At 35.7% G+C, this 26,923-nt stretch overlaps 1 protein-coding gene across 3 annotated transcripts in view; it reads left to right on the top strand.

The window, feature by feature from the left end:
• MAN1A2 (mannosidase alpha class 1A member 2) overlaps nt 1-26,923 on the top strand; it is a 161,620-nt gene that overhangs the window by 35,154 nt on the left and 99,543 nt on the right. For all 3 annotated transcript variants that reach the window (XM_072967920.1, XM_072967918.1, XM_072967919.1), the window contains exons 2-4: nt 754-1,009; nt 7,624-7,720; nt 26,466-26,584. In XM_072967920.1, coding sequence (XP_072824021.1) covers nt 754-1,009; nt 7,624-7,720; nt 26,466-26,584 — 472 coding nt within the window. The remainder of the gene's footprint in view (nt 1-753; nt 1,010-7,623; nt 7,721-26,465; nt 26,585-26,923) is intronic.

Raw genomic sequence — 26,923 nt, 5'->3', positions numbered from 1 at the left:
TACGCCTATATTCATTCATGTGGATTGGGGTGGAGGTGGAGAAAAGATTTAGGGCCGACTAGAAACCCAGTAGGTGTCTGCTGCAGTAGTGATTTCCAGATCTGTATGTACCCCAGAATCATCAGGAGAGCCCTTAATAATACAGATTCATGGGTTTAATACAGATCTGCTAAATTGGAATCTGTATTTTTAACAAGGACTCAAGAGAATTTTAAGTGGGCATGCCCACATCAGTTAGGCCATTGTGGTATAAGATCTACATTATTTACAAAATGTAAAAATTTTAGAAGGATATGATGTATATTTAACAAATAAAAACTTTCCCATCCTCTTATCTTTTCTGCTTATCTCTCTTTCTTTGACCCTATGTTTATATTTTTGTTCCCTCTTGATACTTAATTTTGTTTTTTTATTTTCTCTCCTCCATCTAGTTTTTCACTAGTCTCTCTCTCTCTATTATGTGTCTACTAATAAATTATTGATTGCTGTTTTCTCTGTTTCACTTGGTCCTTAAATTGTAACTTTCTGAGTTCTCTTTTCCTCCACTTTGTAAAATGTTTGCTCGTCAGCATCCAGGGCTCATCTTCTTTCTCATACTAAGATGTATTTATCCTCTTCTTTGGGCAGATAGATGCAAGCCTCTCTCACGGATCATTCTTTCTTTTTAATGGCAGGCATAGAAAACAACTGTCAGGGTTTGGTGGAGGAAACTAAGTTTTATTTTTTTATTATTTTTTTTTCTTCTTCTTACAGGGAGGAAGAAGAACGTCTGAGAAATAAAATCCGAGCTGATCATGAGAAGGCCTTGGAAGAAGCAAAAGAAAAATTAAAAAAATCAAGAGAGGAAATCCGAGCAGAAATTCAGACAGAGAAAAATAAGGTAGTCCTAGAAATGAAGATGAAAGAGAAAAAGCCACTGCCACCAGTTCCTATACCAAACCTTATAGGAACAAATGGTGGAGACCCAGAAGATAATGAACTGAGAGAGAAAAGGGAAAAAATTAAAGAGGTAATAAGCTGAGATTTGTGATATGGGGTGGTCATGGATATGGATATGTATTTGACTGGATTTAAAGTATCTTATCTGTCTGTATTTATTTGTACCATCTGTGGTGTCGTATTTTGATCTTATTTGTTTTGGGGTCACAGTTGCAGTTCATTTTGCAAGTTGGCAGTAAGGGATAAAACTGTTTTTTAATATCGATCATAACACAGGATACTTAAAAATTTTGGTATAATGTTGTTTGGATAGTTACATCACTCACTCTGTGTTCAAAGATCTTTTGATATTCAGTATTTTGTTAATAACATAGGATAAACCCATAAACAGTTTATCATTTAATAAGAAATGTTTTAAGTGTTTAGTTACAAGAAATTCTGCTAGATACTATGCAAGTCTTCTCATAAACATGCTTCTGAAACGTTAGTGTTATATATGCCATCTTTTAAGGAACACATCATGATACAGCTTAACCATACTGCAGATTAAGAACGCATCCTTCCAGAGAGTCTCAATGGGTTGAAAAGGGGGGAAGGATTGATTTCAGAATTCTTGAAATTTGTTTGGTCACAGAAGTCTTTCAGTTTGTTAGTCTAGGAGTTACTTGGAGATAAAGAGAAAACTAGACAGAGAGGAAATCTATATTTAAGTTGAACTTTGTTAATTAGAATTCCTGCTAATTCTGGGTGGAGTTTGCAGTTTTAGTGACTTGAAGAAAAAGATTTTGTTAGTGTGTAATGTGATCAACAATATTTCAAATCAGTTGTTTATCATAAAATAAGATAATAAATTTAGTCCAAATAGTCAGATATCTATTTGGATATATTCTAGTAATGAATATGGAAGCTTTTGCAGATATTTTAAGTGTGGCCTTATGAATTAGTATAAAACTTTGACCTTAGTGGAATCAAACAGCTTTGTATTCTGATTTCACCTTGCCTCTGGAGTCTATGTTTTATGCACAGGCGGCTTAAGGCACTTTCTTTGGACAGTGTTAGACATTGATAGATTTTTTTTTTTCAGATGCCTGACTTTTTATTTTTAGATGTCATTAGAATCTAAATACTTGTCTCATGTACATAATAATTAAGATGGATAACAATGTGTGTTTAAAGAACCCACCCCACCTACAGGCTCAGTGATTCACTGGAAGTAATCACAGAACTTAGCAAAACTGTTCTATTCATAGTCTTGGTTATTTGCAGCAAAAACATACAGATTAAAATTAATATAAAAAGCACCCAGGATTAAGTGCAGTAGAGACCAGGCCCAAGCTCCTGGTTGTCCTTTCCCAGTGGAGTAGTATGGACCGTGCTTAATTCTCCCAGCAGTGATGTGTGGCAGGGCACACAAAGTATTGGCAGCCAGGGAGGTTCACCCAAGCCTTGGTGTGCAGGTCTTTTATTGGGAGTTCATTGTGTAGGCTTGGCTGACCTCAGTTCTCCAGCACCTCCAGAGGTCAGGCCGATACTGTGGTCCCTGCCATAAATCACATTGTTAGCATGAACCATCTGACACTGCCCAGGGCTTCAGGTAAACAGAGATACTCTTAACAGGCAGGATAACAAAGGTTTTGAGGTTATTTTCCAGGAGGCTTCCATAGGCCAAACCTTGGGCATGTGAAGGGTTTGGACAACCCAGACCTGTTGAGTGAATCCTTTAGAACACATCATGTTGTCTAGTGTTCTTGTAAATCAACATAAAACGTATTAAGAATCCCTGTGTAGGTTCTTTTTAAACGTAATGACTGACTTATCTGCAGAAGAAGCAGCCAAAAAGAGGCAGGGTGATATGAATACCTGCAGAGTATCTGAAAGTTTCAAGAATTAGAAACACTCTGAAGGCAGGGGTATAAAATAGAGCTGGAAAAGGATTATTTGAAAGTTTTAAAAGGAGCTCTTAACTCCTGGATTCCCAATTTTCTAGCCTACAAATCCTATCTGCTGCCCTCCTTTCCCCAGAAGAGGATCAAAAGTTTACTTTCGGATGGATGAATTAGAGAGGATCTAGATTTTGGAAATACCAAGTATAGCTGAGGGGAGAGGGCAGAGGGCAGAGGGCATTCTAAAAAATGGAGAGGTGGGGGTGGAGGGAATTAAGTGAAAAGTGGATTCTGAATATTGAGACCTCTTTCTCCTGCACAACTTTTAGAATTGTGGCAGGCAGATTTATATTCAGTAAGTAGGAAAATGAAGGACATGTCTCTGGGAGACTTGACTGGCCCAAGAGAAAAGACCTACTCTGTTCCTCAGTAGGACACCCCTGGGTTTCACCTGACCTCCTTGAGACTAGGCTCGGTCAACAAGTGTTGCCTATTCACTGACAGCCTTTGATCATCTTCTAAGTGCTTCACTCATATGTGAAGAACAAACCGAAGATCACCATTCGTGTAAGGGAAGTTTCTCACATGAGAGAAACAGATGGAAGGGAGGAATTTAGAGGATACAGAAACAATACAGGGAGCAGGAAAAAAATATCAAAAAAGAATTCACATCTTTGGGTGCCAAAAAAATTAAATTCATGAAGTAAATTATAAAAAGGAACATTTACAGAATAAGAAGGAGTTCTTGGAGATTAAAAATATGATAGAGTAAAAAATTCAGTAGAAGAGTTGGAAGATAAAATTGATCAAATCTCTTGGAAGGACAAAAGGTTGAGAAAACAAGAAAAATGTTAAGCTCAATCTGGAGCACCTAACAAGTGATTAATTAGGGGTTTTGGAAAAAGAACAGGGAAAGTAGAGGGGAAGAAGTCAAAGAAACAATTGAGGAGAATGGGCTAAAACTTAAGAATGTGAGTTTCTGGACTGAAAGGACCTGCCAGGCATCTAACCAAATGGGGGGTGGGGTGGGATTCCTACTGAAATTTTAGAAAAAGTGCATAAAAAACAGATCCTAAAAGTTTAATAGTTCCACCCAGAAGATTGGGATTGTACGTAGTGGCGCATTAGATTCCTCAGCAATAATGTTAGAAACTGGAAGAGAATGGCTTGGAAAGAGTTACATATTCAGCCAAATTTTGAATCAAATCTGAGAATAAAGATGTTTTTAGACATTGTCTCAGATTGCTACTGGAAAATAAGCTTCAGCATAAAAATAGGAAGATAAGCAATTTTGGAAACAGGGGTTTTGTCACTAGAGAGAGAAAGGAAGGGCATTCTCAGGAATGTGGAAAAGGGAATCAGCAGGATGATGGCTGTGCTTCAGGTTGGAGAACAGAAGTCCAGATGAGAGTGGGAGGATAGAGAGACTCAGGAAGGGTGTATTAGAATAAAATGGAACTGATAGTTTATTTGATCTGTTTGATTATATTGAGACAAGTTTTGAAACTCAAGTATAATTTGAAAGTAAATTAATAATTGCTATGTTAAAAACTACATCAACAAAAAACCCCACTAAACTTCAGACCAGTAGTTTACAGCAGGGAAAACAAAAGTTGAATAAAGTAATATAATAATTATAAGAAAAACATGTTGCTAACTATATTGGGAGGATGTGAGCCAGGGAATATGTGTGGTGAAGTGTATGTGGAGGTGAGCTGATAGTGTATGAGAGAGCTAAATTATCTTAAATATGGGGGAATATAGTAAATAGCTAAAACTTTTATAAAAATCAAGAAATAGCACTGCAAACTATACTTAGAAATATAGTGGTAACTAGAAAATCAAGTGAAAAAGCTTTAACTTCTTAGCTCAGGAGAGCGAAAATTACTAATGAGGAAGATAGGACAGGCTATTAGATTTTTTAAAAATTTGACTTTATTGAGACATAATATATGTACAATAAAACGTATGTATTTTAAGAGTACGGCTTTATATGAGATTTTACAGATGTACATACCTGTGTAACAATTGCAGTCAAGCTGTGAATATGTCCATAATCTCAAAACGGTTTACTTGTACCCCTTTCTAGTCAGTCCACTCCATTCCTTGGCTCCAGGCAGCCACTGATCCGCTCTTAGTCATTATGGATTAGATTTGTCTTTTCTAGAGTGTCAATCAAATGAAATTATAAGTTGTGTGATATTTTGTTTCTGGGCTTTTGTCAGCATGTTTTTGAGATTCATCTACGTAGATTGCATATAAAGGTAATTTTTTCCCCAGTAGTGTTCCGTTGTATGGATATACCATGATTTGTTTTATTCATTCACCTGTTGAACATTTGTTTAACATTTGGTTCAGTTTTTGACTATTATGAATAAAGTTGCTGTGAACATTTGTGTACAAGTCTTTGTGTGGGCATATGGTTTAGTTTTAGTTTTTGCATATCAGTCTGTGATCTTTTGAGAGTTAAGTTTTTTTGTTTATTGTGTGAAGTAAAGATTGTACTTCATTCTTCCTCCGTAGGGCTTTCTAGGGTTCCAGCATTATCTGTTGAAAAGATTATCCTTTCCCAATTGAATTACCTTGGCACTTTTGTTCAAAATCAGTTGACAAAATCAATAGATGTTGAGTCTCTCTCTGGACTCATATCTATTGCATTAGTCTATATTCCTATCCTTAATGAGAATATGACACTGTTGAATACCTTAACTTATAGTAAGTTTTGAAACAGGTAAGTCCTCCAGCTTTGTTCTTTAAAAAATCGTTTTGGCCATTGTAAGTCCTTTGCCTTTCTAGAATTAGCTTTTCTGTGAAAATAAAAGATTGCTGGCATTTTGTTTGGGATTTCATAGAATCTGTAGGTGAATTGAGAAGAATTGTCATCTTAATATTTGATCTTCATTCCCTGAGCAGTTTACATCTTTCTGCTTATTTAGGTTTTCTTTAATTTCTCTGAGCAGTGTTTTTTAGTTCTTAGTGTATAGTTCTTGCACATATCCTGTTACATTTATTCCTAAATGTTTCATGTTTTTTGATGCTATTATAAAAAGAAATTGTTTTTTAATTTCTATGTCTGTTGTTCATTACTAGCATTTAGTAATATATTTAATTTTACTTTTCTGAACTTGTATCTCATTTACTGAAGTCGTCTTTTCTTTTTAGTGGCTTTTTATTTTAAGATGGCTTAGGATTTTCCTTGTGCATAGTCATGTCCTCTGTGAATAGAGGTACTTTTCCTTTTTGATTTTTTTTTGCCTTTTATTTATTTTCTTATTGCACTAGCTAGGACTTTCAGTACATTGTTGAAAAGAAGTGATGAGAATAGATGTATTTGGTTTGTTCTCAACTTTAGCAGGAGGATCTTCTACTGTTAAGTATGATGTAAACTGTAGGTTTTTTTGAAGATGCCCTTTATTAAGACAAGGATATTTCCTTGTAGTTGTAGTTTACTGAGTTTTTATCATGAATGGGTGTTGAATTTTGTCAAATGCTTTGTCTACATCTAGAATGATGATTGTATGATTTTTTCCTTTTTATTCTTAACATTATGAATTATATTGATGGGTTTTGAATGTTAAATTAGTCGTATATTCCTGGGTTAAACTGCGCTTGGTCATTGTACATCTCCTTTTTAATATATTATTAATTTTTATTAAGGAACTTTTAAAATTTTGTATCTGCTTTTGAGATACATTGGTTTTTAGTTTCCTTGTAATGTCTCTGCCTAGTTTTGGTGTCTGAGTAATGCTAGCTGCAAAAAGCAAGTTGAGAAATGTTTTAATGAATATTGTATTTGATATACCACAGACTACTATTACATAATTCAGCTGATACATAATTAAGTACTCTGCTGTTGTGTAGCCTAGTACTCCTTGGGTTGTAAGAAATTCAGTTCAAACTAATTGATACAAAAGGATTTATTAGCTTCGTGGCTCTAAACTAGGACTTCAAACTTGGCTAAATCCAGGTCTATAGATGTTTTTGTCAGTAATACGCATCTGTCTCTGTCTGTTTTCTTTTGTTATTTAGTTTCTCCATGTTGGGAGAGAGTTAGTTCCCATCAGCCCCAGGGTTATACGTTACGTAGACCTTGAGATTGCAAAATGAGGGAGTCCCTCTGACTCCTGGTGCCTATAACAACATGTTTGAAAGGACTTGGTTGCCCCTACTTGAATCACATGTACCCAGTCACGTTGTGTAGGTCATGGGGTGGCAGACCACAGCCTGCTGGCCAAATTCTGTCTATACTGCCTCATTTTTTAAAATAAAGTTTAGTTGGAACACAGTTATGCCTGTCTGGTTCTGTGTTATCTAGGGTGCTTTTGTGCTTAACAGCTAAGTAGTTGCTACAGAGACTGTGTGGATTGCAAAGCCTAAAATATTTACTTTACAGGGAGAGTTTGCTAGTCTTTGGTCTAAGGGTAAGGGATACTCCAGCCAGGCTGTGTTAATTGGTTGTGGAATCAGAGCCCCTTGATTGACAACTCTGGCATAATCACAGTGAGGGAAGGGGAGCTATTTCCAAAAGGATTCATTCTTCCTAAAAGGAAAGAATGCCAGACACCTGCCTCCCCATTAAAAAAAAGAGCTTGTTTATTACATCCAATTTTTTGTTCTGTTGTGTAGACTCAAGTTAAACATGGTATGTGTGTTTTCATACTGACATAGATGTTAATAGGATAATATACTAATGTAGGCGATACAGAAGTTTGTAAGGATAGAATCACTAAGTTACATGAAATATAAAGATAAGAGTCTGTGAAAAATGTAAATTGATGAGTTATAATTTTTCTTTTCTCAGATGATGAAACACGCCTGGGATAATTATAGGATGTACGGGTGGGGACATAATGAACTCAGACCTATTGCAAGGAAAGGACACTCCACTAATATATTTGGTAAGTTTACTTTTTCTAAGTACTGTTTTCATTTTCTACCTTTATTTTTAAAATAGGATCTAACTGTTTAAGTACTTCCTAAAATCTGAGTGCAGTAGTCCCCCCCCCTTATCTAATGTTTTGTTTTCCCTGGATTCAATTGCTTATAGTCAAGCTTGGTCCAAAATACTAAATGGAAGATATCAGAAATAAACAATTCATAAGTTTTAAACTGTGTGCCTTTCTGAGTAGCATGATAAAATCTCGTGCCATCCTGCTCTCTCCAGCCTGCGGTGTGAACCATCACTTTGTCCAGTTTATCCTGCTCATTAGTCACTTAGTAGCCATCTATGTTACCAGATCAGCTGTGGAGGTAGCACAGTGCTTGTGTTCAGGTAACCCTGATTTTACTTAATGATGGCCCCAAAGTATAAAAGTAGTGATGCCAGCAATTTGGATTTGCCAAAAAAGCTGTAAAATGCTTCCTTTAAGTGAAAAGGTAAAAGTTCCTGACTTAGTAAGGAAAGAAAAAAATCATATGCTGAGGTTGTAAAGATCTAAGGTAAGAACAAATCTTCTATTTGTGAAATTGTGAAGAAGAAAGTAGAAATGCGTGCTAGTTTTGCTGTCACACCTCAAACTGTAGAAGTTATGGCCACGGTGCAGTTAGTGCTTATTAAGATGGAAAAGGGATTAAATTTGTACAGTAAGATATTTTAAGGAACGAGAGACCCCACATTTACATAACTTTTATTACAGCATATTATTGTAACTGCTTTATTTTGTGATTATTATTAATCTCATACTGTGCCTAATTTATAAATTAAACTTTATCACAGGTATGTATGGGAAAAAAACATAATATATATAGAGTTCAGTGCTATCCAGGGTTTCAGGCAGCCACTGGGTATCTTGGAATGAATACCCTTTGGATAAGGGAGGACTGCTGTATTTCTATGAAACTGTAACTTGAAGCAACTTTTTTTTTTTTTGGCAAATTTCAGTCAAGATTTGGTTATACTTGCTTTGGAAAACACAGATATGTGACAGATTTTCTATTTACATAGAGATTGTTTAGTCATTTATTTGAGTATTTTGAAGCTTCTTCTGCACTGTTGTTCTTTACTACCAAGGAAGATAGGTGCCTATTTCTATTTTTTTTTTTTAACACAATGCCATTTCTGATACTCACACATTGTAGAGGAGGAGGAAAAGATGGGAAATTCCAGTAGTGCTATCCAGGTATGTTAAAAAAAAAAAGTATCTTGCCCAAGGTGATTTGGTTGGTGAGTTGAGTGAGTTATAATGTATATTCAGAATTCCAAGGGGAAAATTAGCAGTGTGTGTAGGGATGGAGGTTTGGGGAAGAGCTGTGTTTAGAGTCTGCCCTAACCTTCTGCCTCTCTTGACTTCAGTTCACTTGTTAAACTTCTCAGTGTAAAAGAGTAAGTTAACTTACTTAACTAACTTAACCAACAGCTTTTACTTAACTCAAGGATAAGTCTTGAGAATTACTGAGCTGTTTTTTGTAGTCTTCACTTCTTTCCCCTGTTTTAAAGCCTTCTTGATGTGATGTATATCTTTTAAATAATGGTAGGTGAAGGCAAGAAAATATTAATGGGGTTAGAAGGCACATATATTAGTTATATGCAGTGCAGTTGTCTCTACCACCACAGTAATCCAAGTAATATTTTTTTTATTGTGATTCTGGAAGAATTTTTCTAGTTCTACAATTTCTCTTATAATATGTTTGATGCTTGATTGTTTTCTGTCAAAAAAGGAAATGACTGAAAGGATAATTTCTCCTGGGTTTGAGAGATGTTGGAATGGAAGGACAATGGAAAGAATTTTCTTCTAGATAATCAAAGACACCAGTGATCTCATATATGACATTTAAGTTAGCAGCTTTCACTTAATGAAATAAAGGTTATTTCCTCAGCAGAGGTTACAGATGAAGGAGTTCCTGTTGCTTTATGAATGCCACAATGAGACATTAGTGTAGTAAAAGACACTGTATTTAGTGATTATTTAAAATTAGATCCTCTCTTCAAGTAACCATCCCTGTATATTAAACTCAGTGGTAAATTCTGAGCCCTTTTAAAAACTTGGAATATAAGCATGTATTGAAAATGAGTTGGATGTTAATTTTCTGCTTGGTCTTTTAAACCGTATTTCTTAGAACATCTAATGTACTAACACTTACCAGATGGATACTAATCCTAGGCAAGGTAGTAGGTAAATAACATACGTTTATTTAATCATTGCAATAACTGTGTAAGGAAAGATTGCTGAATTTTAAATCCTAATGGGTAACTTTTGACTTAACGTTTTTTTCTTTTTAAAAATAATAGCTTTTTTTTTTTTATGGAAGGTGGTTTTATTTGTGGTAATTTTTTCAGACTTCTTCAAAAGTGACCTTTGTAGATCACTATTGGTAAGGTTGGTAAATGATGACCAGGGCATGGCAGGTTCAGATTATTGTCAGGGTAGTTCTTGCCAGTTGGTCATTAGGAGCACTCAAGCTGATTTACTGGGTAAAGTTATTTTTGAGGTCTTAGAAATTAAAGGAGCTTAGAGTTGGAAAGGGAGACTTCACAAAATGAGTCTTTTAACTTGGTACAAAAGCAAGATTTTGTCAGCTTTAGTCTTCCCTTTCTAAGAGATTACCACATAAATGAATAGCAATTAAGTATTTTCTAATACAAAGTTTAACCTTTTCGGTGACGCATGAGGACAGTTATTTGCTTTAGAGATTCTGTAACTGGGTTTGTGAATAAAACTATATCTTCCGTTAGAACAATCGTCACATACACATTAATAGTATTAACATTAACAATCTTTCTATAGTGCTTACCGTGGTGGACTGAATCCTGTCCCCCGTAAATTCATACGCTGAAGCTCTAACTCCCAATGTGACTGTATTTGGAGATAGAGCTTCTAGGAGGTAATTAAAATTAAATGAGGTCGTAAGTTTGGGGCCCTAATCAGATGGGGCTGGAACCCTCAAAGAAAGAGAATGAGACCTACAAGCTCTCTCTCCCCATGCCACGTACATCAAGGAAAGGCTACGTGGGTATGATAACAGTGGGAAGGTGGACATCTATAAACCAAGAAGAAGGTGCTCCACTAAAAACTAGAATCTTAATCTTGGACTTTCAGCCTCCAGAACTGTGAGAAAATAAATTTCTGCTGTTTAAGCCTCATAGTGTATGGTGTTTTGTTACGGCAGCCTGAACAGACTAATAAACTAAGCACTATGTGCCAGGGACTGATTTAAGTGATGTATGTGAATGAGCTTATTTAGTACTCACAACAGTTCTATGAGGCACGTGCTATTTTTACTGTTCCCATTTTACAGATGAGGAAACTGAAGCACAATTAGGGTTAAATGACTTGCCCAAGGTCACACAGCTTCTAAATAATGGAGCACTTGAGCTGTATCCTCCCCACTCTATATCTCATATTCTTGCTAGTGAGTATGATTTGGCATTTAAAAAAAAATCTGTTTTTTACTTTTTTGTTTAAATAGAAGTCTAAGCAAAGGGTGACCCCTAGTTCTGAGTGTCTCATTTGACATCCCAAATTCAGTATGCTTTTACAGAGTCAGAATCTTAAAGACTTGGAAGGAACTTTACAAATCTAGCCTATTACTGTAGGAACATATAGGCAGGTATTGAACCCTTAATCACAATATTCTAGATTATAAGGAAAACAATTTAAAATTTGTCTATTTCCTTTTCTTAGCCTTGAGTACTAAAACATTCTTTTATATGGTAACGGAAATCATATTCCTCTGACTTCTGCCTAGTTCGTGCTTGGCATCAGAGGGTTTTTTATGTGCAGATAACCAAAAATCCATTTTAAAGTAGCTTAAACTAAAAAAGAAATTGAATCAGATCAATGATACTCTAGAGTAGATATGATTCCAGACTAAGCTTTTTTCTTTATCTCTTTCCTCTGTTTTCTTTTGTGTGTTTATGTCTTCAGACTGGCTTCTTAGGTGGGATGGCTGCAGCACCTGGAAGCTTCATATCACACATCGATAGAAAAGAGAACACTGTAGTGAAGAGAGCACCTGGTTTTCTCAAAAACCACTGTTTTTTTTTTTTTTTAATGTATTTGGGTCCTGTGTCCATCCTTGACCCAGATGCTATACCCAGAGGCATGGGATAGATTCGTTTGGCTTTGCCTGGTTAGGGCTCAGCTGTAACTTGTGAGTGGGGAGAAGAAAATGTTGTTAGACGTAAGTTAGCACTGGTAGTAATTTTTCCAACAGTGATTAATAGTCACAATGAATTACTTTTACTTAGATATTCTGGAGATTGAAAGATTTTTTGTTAGGGATAAATCTCTTTGCATTTAAAATAATTTTGATTTGGAAAAGAAGTATTAATTTGATTTTACAATGCTTTTTGAAGTGTGTCTTATTTTCCATGTGTGTATGTATAAACTCTTTTTGTCATTTCTAATTTGCTAATGATTTCTAATATTTTGTTGAGGATTTTGTATTCATATTTTGGGAGGCATATTGTTTTGTATTTTTTTCTTGTATTATCTTTGTCTTGTTTTGGTATCAGTGTAATATTGGCCTGATAAAATGAGTTTGGAAGTGTTCTCTGCTCATTATTTTTCTGGAAAAGATTGTGTACTGCTGGTTTTATATTTTCCTTAAATTTTTTATATAATTTGCCAGTGAAGTCACCTGCCTGTGGAGTTTGTTTTTTTGTTCTTTGTTTTAATTTTTTCTGGGAGGTTTTTGAACTATAACTTCAGTTTCTCAATTTCGTTTCCTCTGTAAGGACCATTAAGTTTACCTATTTCACCTTGGGTGAGTTTTTGGTAGTTGGTGATTTTAAGGAATTGGTCTGTTTCATCTATGTGGTTGATTTTATGTGCATAGAGTTGTTTGGAGTATTGATATCTTTTGAATATTTGTGGCAGCTGTAGTTTCCTTTCATTTCTAATATTGCTAATTTGTGTTTTCTCTTTTTTTCTTTGTCAGTCCTACTAGAAGTTTACCAATTTTATTTATATTTTCAAAGAAGCAACTTTTGCTTTCCTTATTCTTCTTGATATTTTCTCTGTGTTTTCAATTTCTTTGATTTCTGCTCTTATCTTTTATTATTTCCACTCTTCTGTATGATTTGGGTTGATTTTGGTTTTGCTGTTCTAGTTTCTTGAAGTAGAAGCCTAGAGTAGTTTAAAGATCCTCTTTTCCAGTGTAAGCATTTAGTGCTATTAATTTTCTGCTAAGTGCTGCTTTAGTTACATCCCAAAGATTTTGATATGTTGTGTTTTCATTTTTATTCAATTAAGTATGTTTTAAAACTTTCTTTGAGTTAGTTGTTTAATTACTAAATGCTTAGAGGTTTTTCTGTTATCTTTCTGTTACTGATTTCTAACTAAATTCCATTATGGTCAGAGAATATAATTTGGTTTCATGTCTTTTAAATTATTTGAGATTTACTTTATGACCCAGAAAATGGCCTATCTTGGCAAATGTTTATTTGTGGTTGAAAAGAGTGTGTATATGTGTTGTGACTGTTATTAGGTGTAGAATGTTTTATTCATGTCAGTTAGAGCCCATGGGTTAATGGGGTTGTTCAGGCTCCCTCTATCTGGTTTGCTGTCTAGCAGTGCTGTCAATTACTAAGAGAGGGGTGTTGAAGTTCCCAACTCTAATATTGGATTTCTTCCTTACTCCTTTCAATTCTATCAACTTTTGCTTCATATGTTTTGAGATACTCTTGTTAGATGTTTACACATTTAGGATTATTATGTCTTCTTGGTAGCACCACCAAAGCCCTAATACCAAAAGCAGACAACAATATTACAATAAAAGGACACTATAGACCAATGCCCCTCATGAACATAGACACAAAAATCTGTGACCAAATTAGATTTACCTTAGTAACTCTAATTCAGCAATACATTAAAAAATAATACCTCATGACCAAGTGGAGTTTATCTTAAAATGCATGGTTGGTTTAACATTTGGAAATTAGTTAATGTAATTGAAGACATTAAGGGCCTAAAAGAGGAAAATCATATGATCATTTCAGTAGATGCCAAAAAAGCATTTAACAGCACTTAATATCCATCCATAGTAAAAACTCTCAGTAAACTTGGACTAGAAGGGAGCTTTCTCAACTCGATAAAGAGCCCATTAACCACCACTACCCCCACAACACACACACCCAAAACCAAACAAATGTAAAAAATCCCCACATGTAATGTTGAAAGACTAGACGCCATTCCCTGATTGTGAACTAGGCAAAGATATCTCTGTTCTCCAAGTTTTATGTAACATTACATATGAGGTCCTGGCCAGTGCAGTAAAGAAAGACAGAGACAAAAATGTACAAAGATTAAAAATAGAGAAGTACAACTATCTTTACGTGTAGTCAGTATGATTGTTCATGAAGAAGATTCTAGGGAATCTACCAAACAACAAAAAAGTACTAGAACAAATAAACAAATTTAGTAATAAGGCCATAGGATACAAATTCAATATCCAAAATTAATTATATTTCTAGATGCTAGCAATAAAGATTACAAATGCAAATTTAAAATAATATCATTTGCAGTAGCATAAAATATAGGAAGTATATGTGGATGAATTTAACAAAATATGCAAAACCTGTACACTGAAAACTGTGATTATCATGAAGAATTTAAAAGGACTTAAATGAAAGAGTTGCCGTGTTTATGAGTTGGAATACTCAATGTTGTGGAAATGTCAGTTCTCTTGAAATTCAATATTTAGGTTTAAAGTAATCCCAGTAAAAATTACTTTTCCATATAAATCAAAATAATTTTTTAAAAGGTAGAAAAAAGTTGAAGGATACACACTATTTGATTTTAAGATTTACTATAAAGCTTCAGTAATGAGGACAGTATGGTTTTAGCATTACATTATATGTAGAAATCACTGGAAAAGAATAGAAATAGAACTGCACATACATTTTAAATTGATTTTTAACAGGTGCTGAGGTATAATTCAGTGGGTTATAGCAAAGTCTTTCCAACAGGTGGTGCTGGATCAGTTACATATTTGTATAGAAAAATAAAAACCTTGACTCTTCAACTTAGTACACAAAAATGAGCTTGGAAATGGGTCATAGATTTAAACATAAAAACTAAAAATATGAAATTTCCAGTAAAAAGCATTTGAGAAAATCTTTGTGACCTTGAAGTAAGCAAAGAGTTTTCAGAATACAAAAAGAATAAACCGTGAGAAAAAAATTGATAAATTTTATTTTATGAAAATTAAAAATTTCTGCTCTCCAGAAGACATTAAGGAAATGAAAAGGCAAGCCACAGAATTAGAGAATATATTTGTGATATATGTATAAGGATGTATTCAGAATATGTAAGTAATTCTCCACTAAAGAAGGTAAATGAATAAGCCAATAAGCACGTCAGTCACAAGGGAAATTAAAATTCAAACCACAGTGCAGTTTCTTACACAGCCATTAGAATCAATAAAATTAAAAAGACCAGTAATGTCAAATATTGACAAGGATGGTTGAACAACTAGACCTCTCATACCCTGCTGCTGAGAGTGTAAAACCATCCACTCTGGAGAGCATTTGTCAGTCTTTCATAAAGTTAAACATAAACTTACCATACACCTGGCAAGTACATTCCTAAATATTGCCTCGATGCTCATGAATGAGATCAGATAATAGTTTTAGTTCCTTACTAAGTTACATTTTTGCATCAATGGTATGCAGAATTTGTAAGTTGAATTTTAAGCTCTCTTTTCCTATGTCCTATAAAAATTTATGTAAGAGTTGCTATCCTTAACATTAAAATAGAATTTATTCGTGAACCTTCCAGAGTATGATACTTTCATAGCGAGTAGCTCTTTGAAAATTATTAATTTCCTCTGTTTCTTGGTCTGTTTATATTTAGATTATGTTTCTTCTTTCATAAGTCAAAATAAAACCTATTTTCTTAGAAAATCATCAGTTCACTCATTTTCAAATTTATTTGGAAGCTATGACTAAACTGGGCTTTTAAAAATAGTTTTCTTCATTTCCTTTATATTTGTCTATTAATGCATTCTCAATTCCTTTTTTGTGTTTTTATATTCCTTTGACTACTTTTTAAAAATTAGTTGTAGATTTATTTTATAGTTCTTTTCATAGCACCATTTCTTGAATTTATTATTTTGGCAGTTTTCTTTCTTTTTTTTTCTTTAAAAAATAATTTTTTAAATTGAAGTATAATTGATTTACATGGTTATATTTCTGGTGTGCAGCAAAGTGATTCAGTTATACATACATATTCTTTTTCATATTCTTCTTCATTATAGGTTACTACAAGATATTGTTCCCTGTATTATGTAGTAGGACCTTGTTGTTCATCTATTTTACATATGGTAGTTTGTATCTATTACTACTTATGTGTGCTAATCTCAAACTTCTAATTTATCCCTCTCCCTCTTTCACCATTGGTAACCATAAGTTTTTTTTTTTAATGTCTGTGAGTCTGTTTCTGTTTTGTAAAAGAGTTCATTTGTATCACTTTTTAGATTCCACATATAAGTGATAACAATATTTGTCTTTCTCCATCTGATGACTTCACTTGGTATGATGATCTCTAGGTCCATCCATGTTGCTGCAAGTGGCATTATTTTAATCTTTTTGTGGCTGAATAGTATTGCACTTTATATATATATACCATATCTTCTTTACCAGTCATCTGTTGACAAAGCATTTGGGTTACTTCCATTTCTTGGCTATTGTAAATAGTGCTGCTGTGAACATTGGAGTGCATATATATTTTTGAATTAGAATTTCCTCTGGATATATGCCCAGGACTAGGATTCCTGGATCATATGGTAAGTCTATTTTTAGTTTTTTAAGGAATCTCCATACTGTTTTCCATAGTGGCTGCACCAAACTGCATTCCCACCAGCAGTGTAGGAGGGTTCCCTTTTCTCCACACCCTCTCCAGCATTTATTGTTTGTGGACTTTTGAATGATGGCCATTCTGACCTGGGTGAGATGATACCTATTGTAGTTTGATTTGCATTTCTCTGATCATCAGTGATATTGAACATCTTTTCATGTGCCTATTGGCCATTTGTTTGTCTTCATTTGGAGAAATGTCTATTTAGATCTCCTGCCCATTTTTTGATCGGATGGTTTGTTTTTTGGTTATTGAGTTGTATGAGCTGTTTGTATATTTTGGAAATGGAGCCCTTGTCAGTCACATTGTTTGCAGATATTTTCTTTCTTTTTTTTTTTTTTTAACATTTTTTATTGATTTATAATCATTTTACAATGTTGTGTCAAATTCCAGTGTTCAGCACAATTTTTCAGTCATTCATGGACATATACACACTCATTGTCACATTTTTTTCTCTGTGATTTATCATAACATTTTGTGTATATTTCCCTGTGCTATACAGTGTAATCTTGTTTATCTATTCTACAATTTTGAAATCCCAGTCTATCCCTTCCCACCCTCTACCCCCCTGGTAACCACAAGTCTGTATTCTCTGTCCATGAGTCTATTTCTGTCCTGTATTTATGCTTTGTTTTTGTTTGTTTGTTTGTTTTTGTTTTTGTTTTTTAGATTCCACATATGAGCGATCTCATATGGTATTTTTCTTTCTCTTTCTGGCTTACTTCACTTAGAATGACATTCTCTAGAGCATCCATGTTGCTGCAAATGGCATTATGTTGTCGGTTTTTATGGCTGAGTAGTATTCCATTATATAGATATACCACCTCTTCTTTATGCAGTCACCTGTTGATGGACATTTAGGCTGTTTCCATGTTTTGGCTGTTGTAAATAGTGCTGCTATGAACATTGGGGTGCAGGTGTCATCCTGAAGTAGATTTCCTTCTGGATACAAGCCCAGGAGTGGGATTCCTGGGTCATATGGTAAGTCTATTCCTAGTCTTTTGAGGAATCTCCACACTGTTTTCCACAGTGGCTGCACCAAACTGCATTCCCACCAGCAGTGTAGGAGGGTTCCCCTTTCTCCACAGCCTCTCCAGCATTTGTCATTTTTGGATTTTTGAATGACGGCCATTCTGACTGGTGTGAGGTGATACCTCATTGTAGTTTTGATTTGCATTTCTCTGATAATTAGTGATATTGAGCATTTTTTCATGTGCTTTTTGATCATTTGTATGTCTTCCTTGGAGAATTGCTTGTTTAGGTCTTCTGCCCATTTTTGGATTGGGTTGTTTATTTTTTTCTTATTGAGTCGTATGAGCTGCTTATATATTCTGGAGATCAAGCCTTTGTCGGTTTCACTTGCAAAAATTTTCTCCCATTCCGTAGGTTGTCTTCTTGTTTTACTTCTGGTTTCCTTTGCGCTGCAGAAGCTTGTAAGTTTCATTAGGTCCCATTTGTTTATTCTTGCTTTTATTTCCTCTAGGAGAAAATTTTTGAAATGTATGTCACATAATGTTTTGCCTATGTTTTCCTCTAGGAGGTTTATTGTATCTTGTCTTATGTATAAGTCTTTAATCCATTTTGAGTTGATTTTTGTATATGGTGTAAGGGAGTGTTCTAGCTTCACTGTTTTACATGCTGCTGTCCAGTTTTCCCAACACCATTTGCAGAAGAGACTGTCTTTATTCCATTGTATATTCTTGCCTCCTTTGTCGAAGATGAGTTGACCAAAAGTTTGTGGGTTCATTTCTGGGTCTCTATTCTGTTCCATTGGTCCATATGTCTGTTTTGGTACCAATACCATGCTGTCTTGATGACTGTAGCTCTATAGTATTGCCTGAAGTCTGGGAGAGTTATTCCTCCAGCCTCTTTCTTTCTCTTCAGTAATGCTTTAGCAATTCTAGGTCTTTGATGGTTCCATATAAATTTTATTATGATTTGTTCTAGTTCTGTGAAATATGCCCTAGGTAATTGGATAGGAATTGCATTAAATCTGTAGATTGCCTTGGGCAGTGTGACCATTTTAACAATATTGATTCTTCCAATCCAAGAGCATGGAATATCTTTCCATTTTTTAAAGTCTTCTTTAATTTCCTTCATCAATGGTTTATAGTTTTCTGTGTATAATTCTTTCACCTCCTTGGTTAGATTTATTCCCAGATATTTTATTACTTTGGGTGCTATTTTAAAGGGGATTGTTTCTTTACTTTCTTTTTCTGTTGATTTATCATTAGTGTAAAGAAAGGCAACTGATTTTTGAACGTTAATTTTGTAACCTGCTACCTTGCTGAATTCTTCGATCAGCTCTAGTAGCTTTTGTGTGGACTTTTTAGGGTTTTCTATATATAGTAACATGTCGTCAGCATATAATGACACTTTTACCTCTTCTTTTCCAATTTGGATCCCTTTTATTTCTTTCTCTTGCCTAACTGCTGTGGCTAGGACTTCCAGGACTATGTTGAATAGGAGGGGTGATAGTGGGCATCCTTGTCTTGTCCCAGATTTTAGTGGGAAGCTTTTGAGTTTTTCACCGTTGAGTACTGTGCTGGCTGTAGGTTTGTCATATATAGCTTTTATTATGTTGAGATATGTTCCCTCTATACCCACTTTGGCGAGGGTTTTTATCATAAATGGATGTTGAATTTTATGAAATGCTTTTTCTGCATCGATTGAGATGATCATGTGGTTTTTGTCCTTTCTCTTGTTGATGTGATGTATTACATTGATTGATTTGCGTATGTTGAACCAGCCTTGTGTCCCTGGGATGAACCCCACTTGGTCATGATGTGTAATCTTTTTTATGTGTTGTTGGATTCTATTTGCTAAAATTTTGGGGAGGATTTTGGCGTCTATGTTCATCAGTGATATTGGCCTATAATTCTCTTTTTTTGTTGTGTCTTTGCCTGGTTTTGGTATCAGGGTGATGGTGGCTTCATAGAATGAGTTTGGGAGTATTCCCTCCTTTTCAATCGTCTGGAAGAGTTTGAGAAGGACTGGTATGAGTTCTTCTTTGTATGTTTGGTAGAATTCCCCGGTGAAGCCGTCCGGTCCTGGACTTTTATTTGTAGGGAGGTTTTTAATTGCTATTTCTATTTCCTTTCTAGTGATCGGATTGTTCAAGTGTTCAGTTTCTTCTTGATTCAGTTTTGGTGGACAGTATGTTTCCAGAAACTTGTCCATCTCCTCTAGGTTATCCAGTTTGGTTCCATATAGTTTTTCATAATATTCTCGTATGATATTCTGTATTTCTATTTTGTTTGTTGTAATTTCTCCATTTTCCTTTCTTATTTTGCTAATTTGTGCTCTCTCTTTTTTCTTCTTTGTGAGTTTGGCCAGAGGTTTGTCGATTTTATTTACTTTTTCAAAAAACCAGCTTTTGGTTTGGTTGATTTTTTTCTATGGTCTTGTTAATCTCTATTGTATTTAATTCCTCTCTGATCTTTATTATTTCCTTCCTTCTGCTGCTTTTTGGGGCTTTTTGTTCTTCTTTTTCTAATTGATTCAGATGGTGGGTTAACTTGTTTATTTGAGATTGTTCTTTTTTTCTGAGGAAGGCCTGTATCGCTATAAACTTCCCTCTTAGCACTGCCTTTACTGTGTCCCATAGGTTTTGAGTGGTTGTGCTTTCATTATCATTTGTCTCAAGGTATTTTTTAATTTCAGCCTTGATTTCCTCATTGATCCATTGTTTTTTCAATAACATATTGTTTAATCTCCATGCTTTTCTTTTTTTCTCCTTTGTTTCTCTGTTGTTGATTTCCAGTTTCATGGCATTGTGGTCAGTAAAGATGCTTGAGATAATTTCTATCTTCTTAAAATTGTTGAGGTTTCTTTTGTGCCCAAGTACATGGTCGATCCTGGAAAATGTTCCATGTGCACTTGAAAAGAATGTATATCCTATTTTTGGGGGGTGTAATGCTCTGAAAATATCCACCAAATCTAGTTTTTCTATTATAGTATTTAATTTCTCTGTTGCCTTGTTTATTTTCTGTCTGGAAGATCTGTCTAGTGATGTTAATGCAGTGTTAAAATCTCCAACTATGATTGTATTCCCATCAATATCCCCCTTTATCTCTGTTAGTAATTCTTGTATGTACTTAGGTGCTCCTATATTGGGTGCATATATATTAACGAGTGTAATATCTTCATCTTGTATCACTCCTTTAATCATTATAAAATGTCCTTCTTTATCTTTCTTTATGGCCTTTGTTTTAAAGTCTATTTTGTCTGAAATGAGTACTGCAACACCTGCTTTTTTGGCTTTTCTATTTGCATGGAATATCCTTTTCCATCCTTTCACTCTCAATCTATGTGTCCTTCTCCCTAAAGTGGGTCTCTTGTAGGCAGCATATTGAAGGTTCTTGCTTTATTATCCTGTCTGCCACTCTATGTCTTTTGACTGGAGCATTTAGTCCATTACCATTTACAGTAATTAATGATAGATGTGTGTTTATTGCCATTTTGAACTTATCTTTGCAGTTGAATTGGTATATCCTCTTTGTTCCTTTCTTCTTCCTTTTGTGGTTTGGTAATTTTCCTTTGTATTATCATGGATTTTATTTAATTTTTGTGACTCCCTTGTAAATTTTTGACTTGTGGTTACCCTTTTTTGTAAATCTATTAACCCATTACTATAACTGTTTTTATTAAACTGATAGTAACATGATCTCAAACCCATCCTACTGTTAAAAAAATTTAAAAAAGAAAGAATAAAATATATTCTATATTTCCCTGCCTCCCTCTCCCACTCTCAGCGATTTGTATGTTTTGTTTATTTGTAATTCATGAGTTATCACCTTTCCAGTTGTGAGTTTCTCATTTCTGTAGCATCCTGCTGCTTTTCTATTTAGAATAGCCCTTTCAATATTTCTTTTAGCATGGGTTTAGTGTTGCTAAACTCCTGCAGCTTTTTTTTGTCTGTGAAACTCTTTATTTCTCCTTCTATCCTAAAGGATAGCCTTGCTGGATAAAGTATCCTAGGTTGCATCTTTTTCTCATTCAGGGCTTTGAATATATCTTGCCACTCCCTTCTGGCCTGTAGTGTTTGTGTAGAGAAATCAGCTGAGAGCCTTATGGGGGTTCCCTTGTAATTCATTCTTTGCTTTTCTCTTGCTGCCTTTAGAATCATTTCTTTATCCTTGACTCTGGCCATCTTGATTATGATATGTCTTGGTGTGGGTCTATTTGGGTTCTTCCTGTTTGGGACCCTTTGAGCTTCCTGTACTTGGATATCTGATTCCTTCTTTAAGTTTGGGAAGTTTTCAGTCATGATTTCTTCAAAAACCTTTTCAATCCCCTTTGATCCTTCTTCCCCTTCTGGGACCCCTATTATGCGAAGATTGGGACGCTTTATATTATCCCATAGGTCCCTTATGCTATTTTCATTATTTTTTATTTACTTATCTTGTAGTTCTTCTGAATGGGTGCTTTCTATTGCCCTGTCTTCTAGATCACTAATTCGTTCCTCTGCGTTATCTAGTCGGCTTTGCACAGCTATTAGATCATTCCTCATAGCTTTCAATGAGTTTACCCATTCTACTTGGCTCTTCTTTATAGCTTCAATTTCATTTTTGACATATTTTATATCTCTAAACACTATCTCTTTTAATTCCTTCAGCAATTTGATCACTCCTTTTTTGAAATCTTGATCTAGTAGGCTATCGATGTCTATTTCATTGATCTCTCTTACAGGGGATTCCTCTTGTTCTTTTAATTGGGAAAGGTTTCTCTGCTTCTTTATCTTGCTCATACCTCTCTGGCACTGTGGTTTATGGAGTATCAGTTGTCTATTTTGGATCTTAAGGATTTTATCTATCTAATGCCTATTTAGGAATAGAACTTAGGGGAAAAAAAGAAAAAAATAAAGATTTTTAAAAGAAGGGAGAAAGAGAGTTTGAAAACAGTATATAATGAATAATAGAAGAGCGAGTTGAAGCAGAGTAGTAATCGGGTTGAGACGTCCTTTTAAACCCTTAAAAAAAAAAGAAAAAAAAAGAAAAGGGGTGGGGAGATGAATAGATGTATTTGAAACCTGTGTCTAATCAATAACAGGACATCAAAACCCAAGAGAAATAGAAATGAATTAAGAAGTAAAAATTAAGAGAGTAATAGAAAATAGAACAGGAAAAAACAGATTAAAAAAAAAAAAAGGGGGTTGTCGGTGTTCTCCTGGAGTCTGTGTGCTTTTAATATGAAGTCTTTCTGTCTTCGTCCTGTTTTGGAAGCTCAGCTTGTTTTCAGAGGCCCTCCGTTGGCGCCTTCTTCTGTGCTGCTCCCAGCACCTGTCGGCAAGCCGCGCCTCCTCCTAACAGGGTCAGGTGCAGCTCTCCTCTGCTGTGAGCGGGCAGGTCACTGCCCCTCCGGATGCCGCAGTCAGATGTTGCAGACTGGCCAGGTAGGAGGGCGGGTCGTGCCCCCTCCCAGGACCTTGGTCAGGGGCTGTGTTACTGCCCCACCGGCGGGGGGCCGCTCTCCCCTTGCCTGCGCCGCCGGTAGCTCCGCTGCTCTGTGCGGCTGCGTGCTCCGCCCTGGCCGGTGCTCCGCTCTGGTCGCGCTCCGCGGGTGGGCTCGGGGAAGACCAAGGGACAGCCTCGTCCCTGCCCCGAGCCAAGACCCAGCTCCTTGTTTGTCTTTGTGGAGCAAGTTCTCTGAGGGACTAGGATGAAAGGATCCTATCTGCCCTGGGCTGTAGGCCCGTCTCAGTCTGGCCTTTGAGGCTGCTAAGCCCTTCGGTGCGGATGCAGGTTTCGCCCCATTCCCTGCCCCCGCCTGCGTGCTCAGCGCAGGAGAATATGGCGGCTGTGCCTGGGCCCCGCCTCTCTTCCCCTGAAAAGTTTCCGCGGGTTTTCAGAGATGGTGGTATGCACCCTTCCTCCGAGAGCACATCAACCTTGCTGTTTTATGGAGGGCCCAGGTTGTTCTGTCCTGTACACCCACAGCCACGGCGCCCAGCCCCTTGCAGTTCCCGGGGGCTGCCTCCGTGCAGCCGCCCCAGTCCTCCGCCCGGCTTACGCAGCCTGGCCCTGCCCGCCGCTGCCGGCCGGTGTCTCAGGCTGGGTGTCGGGGGGACGCTCTGTGTGCCCTTAACTTAGTTCTGTCAGACAAGGGCTGCTCTGTACAGACCCGAGCCTTGGAGGCTCCCCCTCCGTCCCGCTGGCCTCTCAGTTGGCGAGGGGAGTGCCAGTCCTCCTTTGTCGCTCCCTCCCCGTGGGACCTGTCCCGCGCTGCTTTGCCTTTTGTTCTTTCTTTTTTCCTTTTCTCCTGCCAGATTTTTGGTGTCTTTATCTTTTGAAGAGGGCGATGATCTGTTGGAGTTCCGCAGGTGCTCTGGTTGGCTGAGTGAGTCTGTAGATGTGAGTCTTGGTGTATTTGCGGGAGAGGGTGACTTATGAGCGTCCTTCTACTCCACCATCTTCCGGAAGTCGCAGATATTTTCTCATTGTCCATAGGTTGTCTTTTTTGTTTACGGTTTCCTTTGCTGTGCAAAAGCTTGTACATTTGATTAGGTCCCCCTTTATTTCTAATTCATCAGTTTCTGCGTTTAGCTTTTCTGATTCTTCTACTTTGTTACTCAAGTTTGTCATTCTTTTTCTTACTTCCTCAGTAGAATGTTCAGAATGTAGTTGTTTTCATTTGTTCTTACTAAGCAGTATCAAATTTTCGAGTTACAAGGTTTTCTCTGAGAACTGGTTTAATTGATTCCCATGTTCTCATAATAAATGTTTATTAATGTTTTAAATGTTCTGTAGTGTCATTTTAATTCTTATTTGACCCAAAGTAGTTTTAGACTTTTAATTTTTTTCCAGTTGAGATCTGGAGTTGTCTAGGTAAACAGTCATAGTGATTAATTTCAGTTTTGCCTTTCTCTTCCTTGTACTGTTTAAGCTCATGGCACAAATTTCTTCCTTTTGGAAAACCAGAATTGGTACAAATATGTGGGTCAGGCCTTTTTTCCATTTCACAGTAGTCAGCACCTTAGAGAAACATGAACTTATAGGACTAAATAACTAGAGAACTGAGCATCAGTACATATAAAAATTGAAATAACAAAAACAGTTGCTCTTATGGATTTAAAATAAGCATGATAATTATTGTGGACAAAATACTAAAATAAAAAGAGATACATATTCAAATGTTTTTATGCAAGAGATATGGATATATGGTTGATTAAATGGCTTGATAGAATTTTTGTTATCTTAATAAAAAGCTGAGGACCAAGAAAAGCAAAAGAAAAGTGTCTGTAATAACACAGAACAAATATTCTAGTTAATACCAACATGAAGGGAACTGAGTGGGGAGAAAACCAAGGAATTATCAGAGGGTGGTGTATTTGTCTTGTTAGTGAGCATATACACTGCTTGATAAGTTAAAGAAATTATTAGAAACACATGGATAAGAAAATATGATTTAAGTTAAGGAGAACCATTATAAGAACAAATTTGTATAGCTGTAAACCAGAACAAGAAAACAGTATTTACTCAGGAGAAAAAGGAGTGAAATTAGAAAGGAAAGAAAAGAAGGACTAGGAAATAGAAAATGTGAACTAAGGAGTGTCGAATGCCAACTTCTGAAATATCACCAAGATAACTTTTTGATAAGACAAAGCTGAGTGTAATGCTTACCGTGGTAAGGGAGATCACTGCCTCACCAGAGCCCTAGTAAGCCTTCAGATGGGAAGGACAAAGCTGAGATATGTGTTGAGATTTTAAGTCTAGTTTAACGTGGGCCTTTCAACTGGGGGGTTATGATTGATTATAGCTTGGATATAATCGGGTAAGGATCGTGATACAACATTTTAGGATTGCGAAACGGATAATTTAGAAGGAAAGGGTTTAGAGTCTTAGAGTCTTAACCATCGTATGATACTTTGTGTTAAAAAGTTGATGGATCTTCCCAAGTATTTCCTGGAATGAACAGTAGTTTATTTTGCAGCATTTCTCTCTGAGCAAGAGTTTCCTAGAACAGTAAACTCATGTTGATGAAGACAATGTAATAGTCAAGTCATGTAGATGTAGACAATAAGCTGTGTGGGTGATTTTCATTCTCAGAAGGTAGAAGTAATAATTGCATTTCTGGGGTTAGGGAGGACCCAGCTGCTCCCTGTTATTGTTACTACACTACTAGATTTGTTTTGCTAGTATTTCTCTTTTCTTGTTAGCTGCTAGCTGTTCTTGTTAGCTGCTAGCTGTTCTCTTTTCTTGTGTTTACAGTAACTGGTTTTGCTATCAATTGGGCTAGCTTTGTTGAAGTAGTTCCTTGCTCCCTGAAGCATTTTCTATAAGATCAAGATGATATCTTTCTTGAAGATGGGTAGATCTTACTATTTTGATTTTCTCTACTCATATTTTATTTAATGACTTTCAATATACTCAATGTGCTTCACCTGGCTTTTTGGTTGTTAAGTATTAAATTATAGTTTATATTCTACCATGATTTATAATATAGCCTTGTTACACTAATATTATTATTTAAAGTGTATTTTTTTTTTGCCCTTTCTATTAATTTGAACCAAAAGAGCATGGTTACCACCCTCCCCCTTTCATAAACTAATCTTTTTTTTTTAATCTACCTCAGTTAAGTAGATAGATATCTCATATTCTGACCAGGAAGAAAACTAAGGAGAATTTTAATTTAGTTTTCCTTTATCTTTTTATTAGTTAGCAATGTGTCATCTTTAGGAAAATGTTTTAAACAACGTATATTATCTATTATGGAAAAGTGAACCACGTTGGATATTCTTTTTCATCCTTACATTCCTACTTTGATTTACTTTTTATATATGAGAAATTAAAATAGGTCTTATATGAAGGACATCTTTTTAATGACAGTTTTTCCTTTTCCAATTTAGGAAGTTCACAAATGGGTGCTACTATTGTAGATGCTTTGGATACACTTTATATCATGGGACTTCATGATGAGTTCCGAGATGGGCAAAAATGGATTGAAAACAACCTTGATTTCAGTGTGGTAAGTATACAATTGATAATGTATTTGATTGAGTGTGAAAAGGCACAGTCTTACCATAGTTTTGATCATTATACTAGCAGTTTAAGGAAATTCTAAGTCCCCTTTCTTCTTTCGGGATTGTCTCTTGTTTAATTTTTATATAAAATATGCATCCTTTTCACCATTTTCTTTTTACTTTTCTTGCCCTTATCATTTAATGCAAGGTGTTAAATGTGTTAAGAGTTAGGAGAAAAAAAAACCACACACATTGAACTCGAAATATCAGGAAACCATCAATTACCTTTTAAATAATAAGTATTTTATTATTTTTTGAAGATGTGATGATTTGGCGCATCTTTG

This window comes from Vicugna pacos, chromosome 9 (assembly GCF_048564905.1).
Source record: "Vicugna pacos chromosome 9, VicPac4, whole genome shotgun sequence".
Taxonomy (NCBI): domain Eukaryota; kingdom Metazoa; phylum Chordata; class Mammalia; order Artiodactyla; family Camelidae; genus Vicugna; species Vicugna pacos.
Note: the sequence above shows the minus strand (reverse complement) of the source record. Positions and strands in the feature narration are given on the sequence as shown.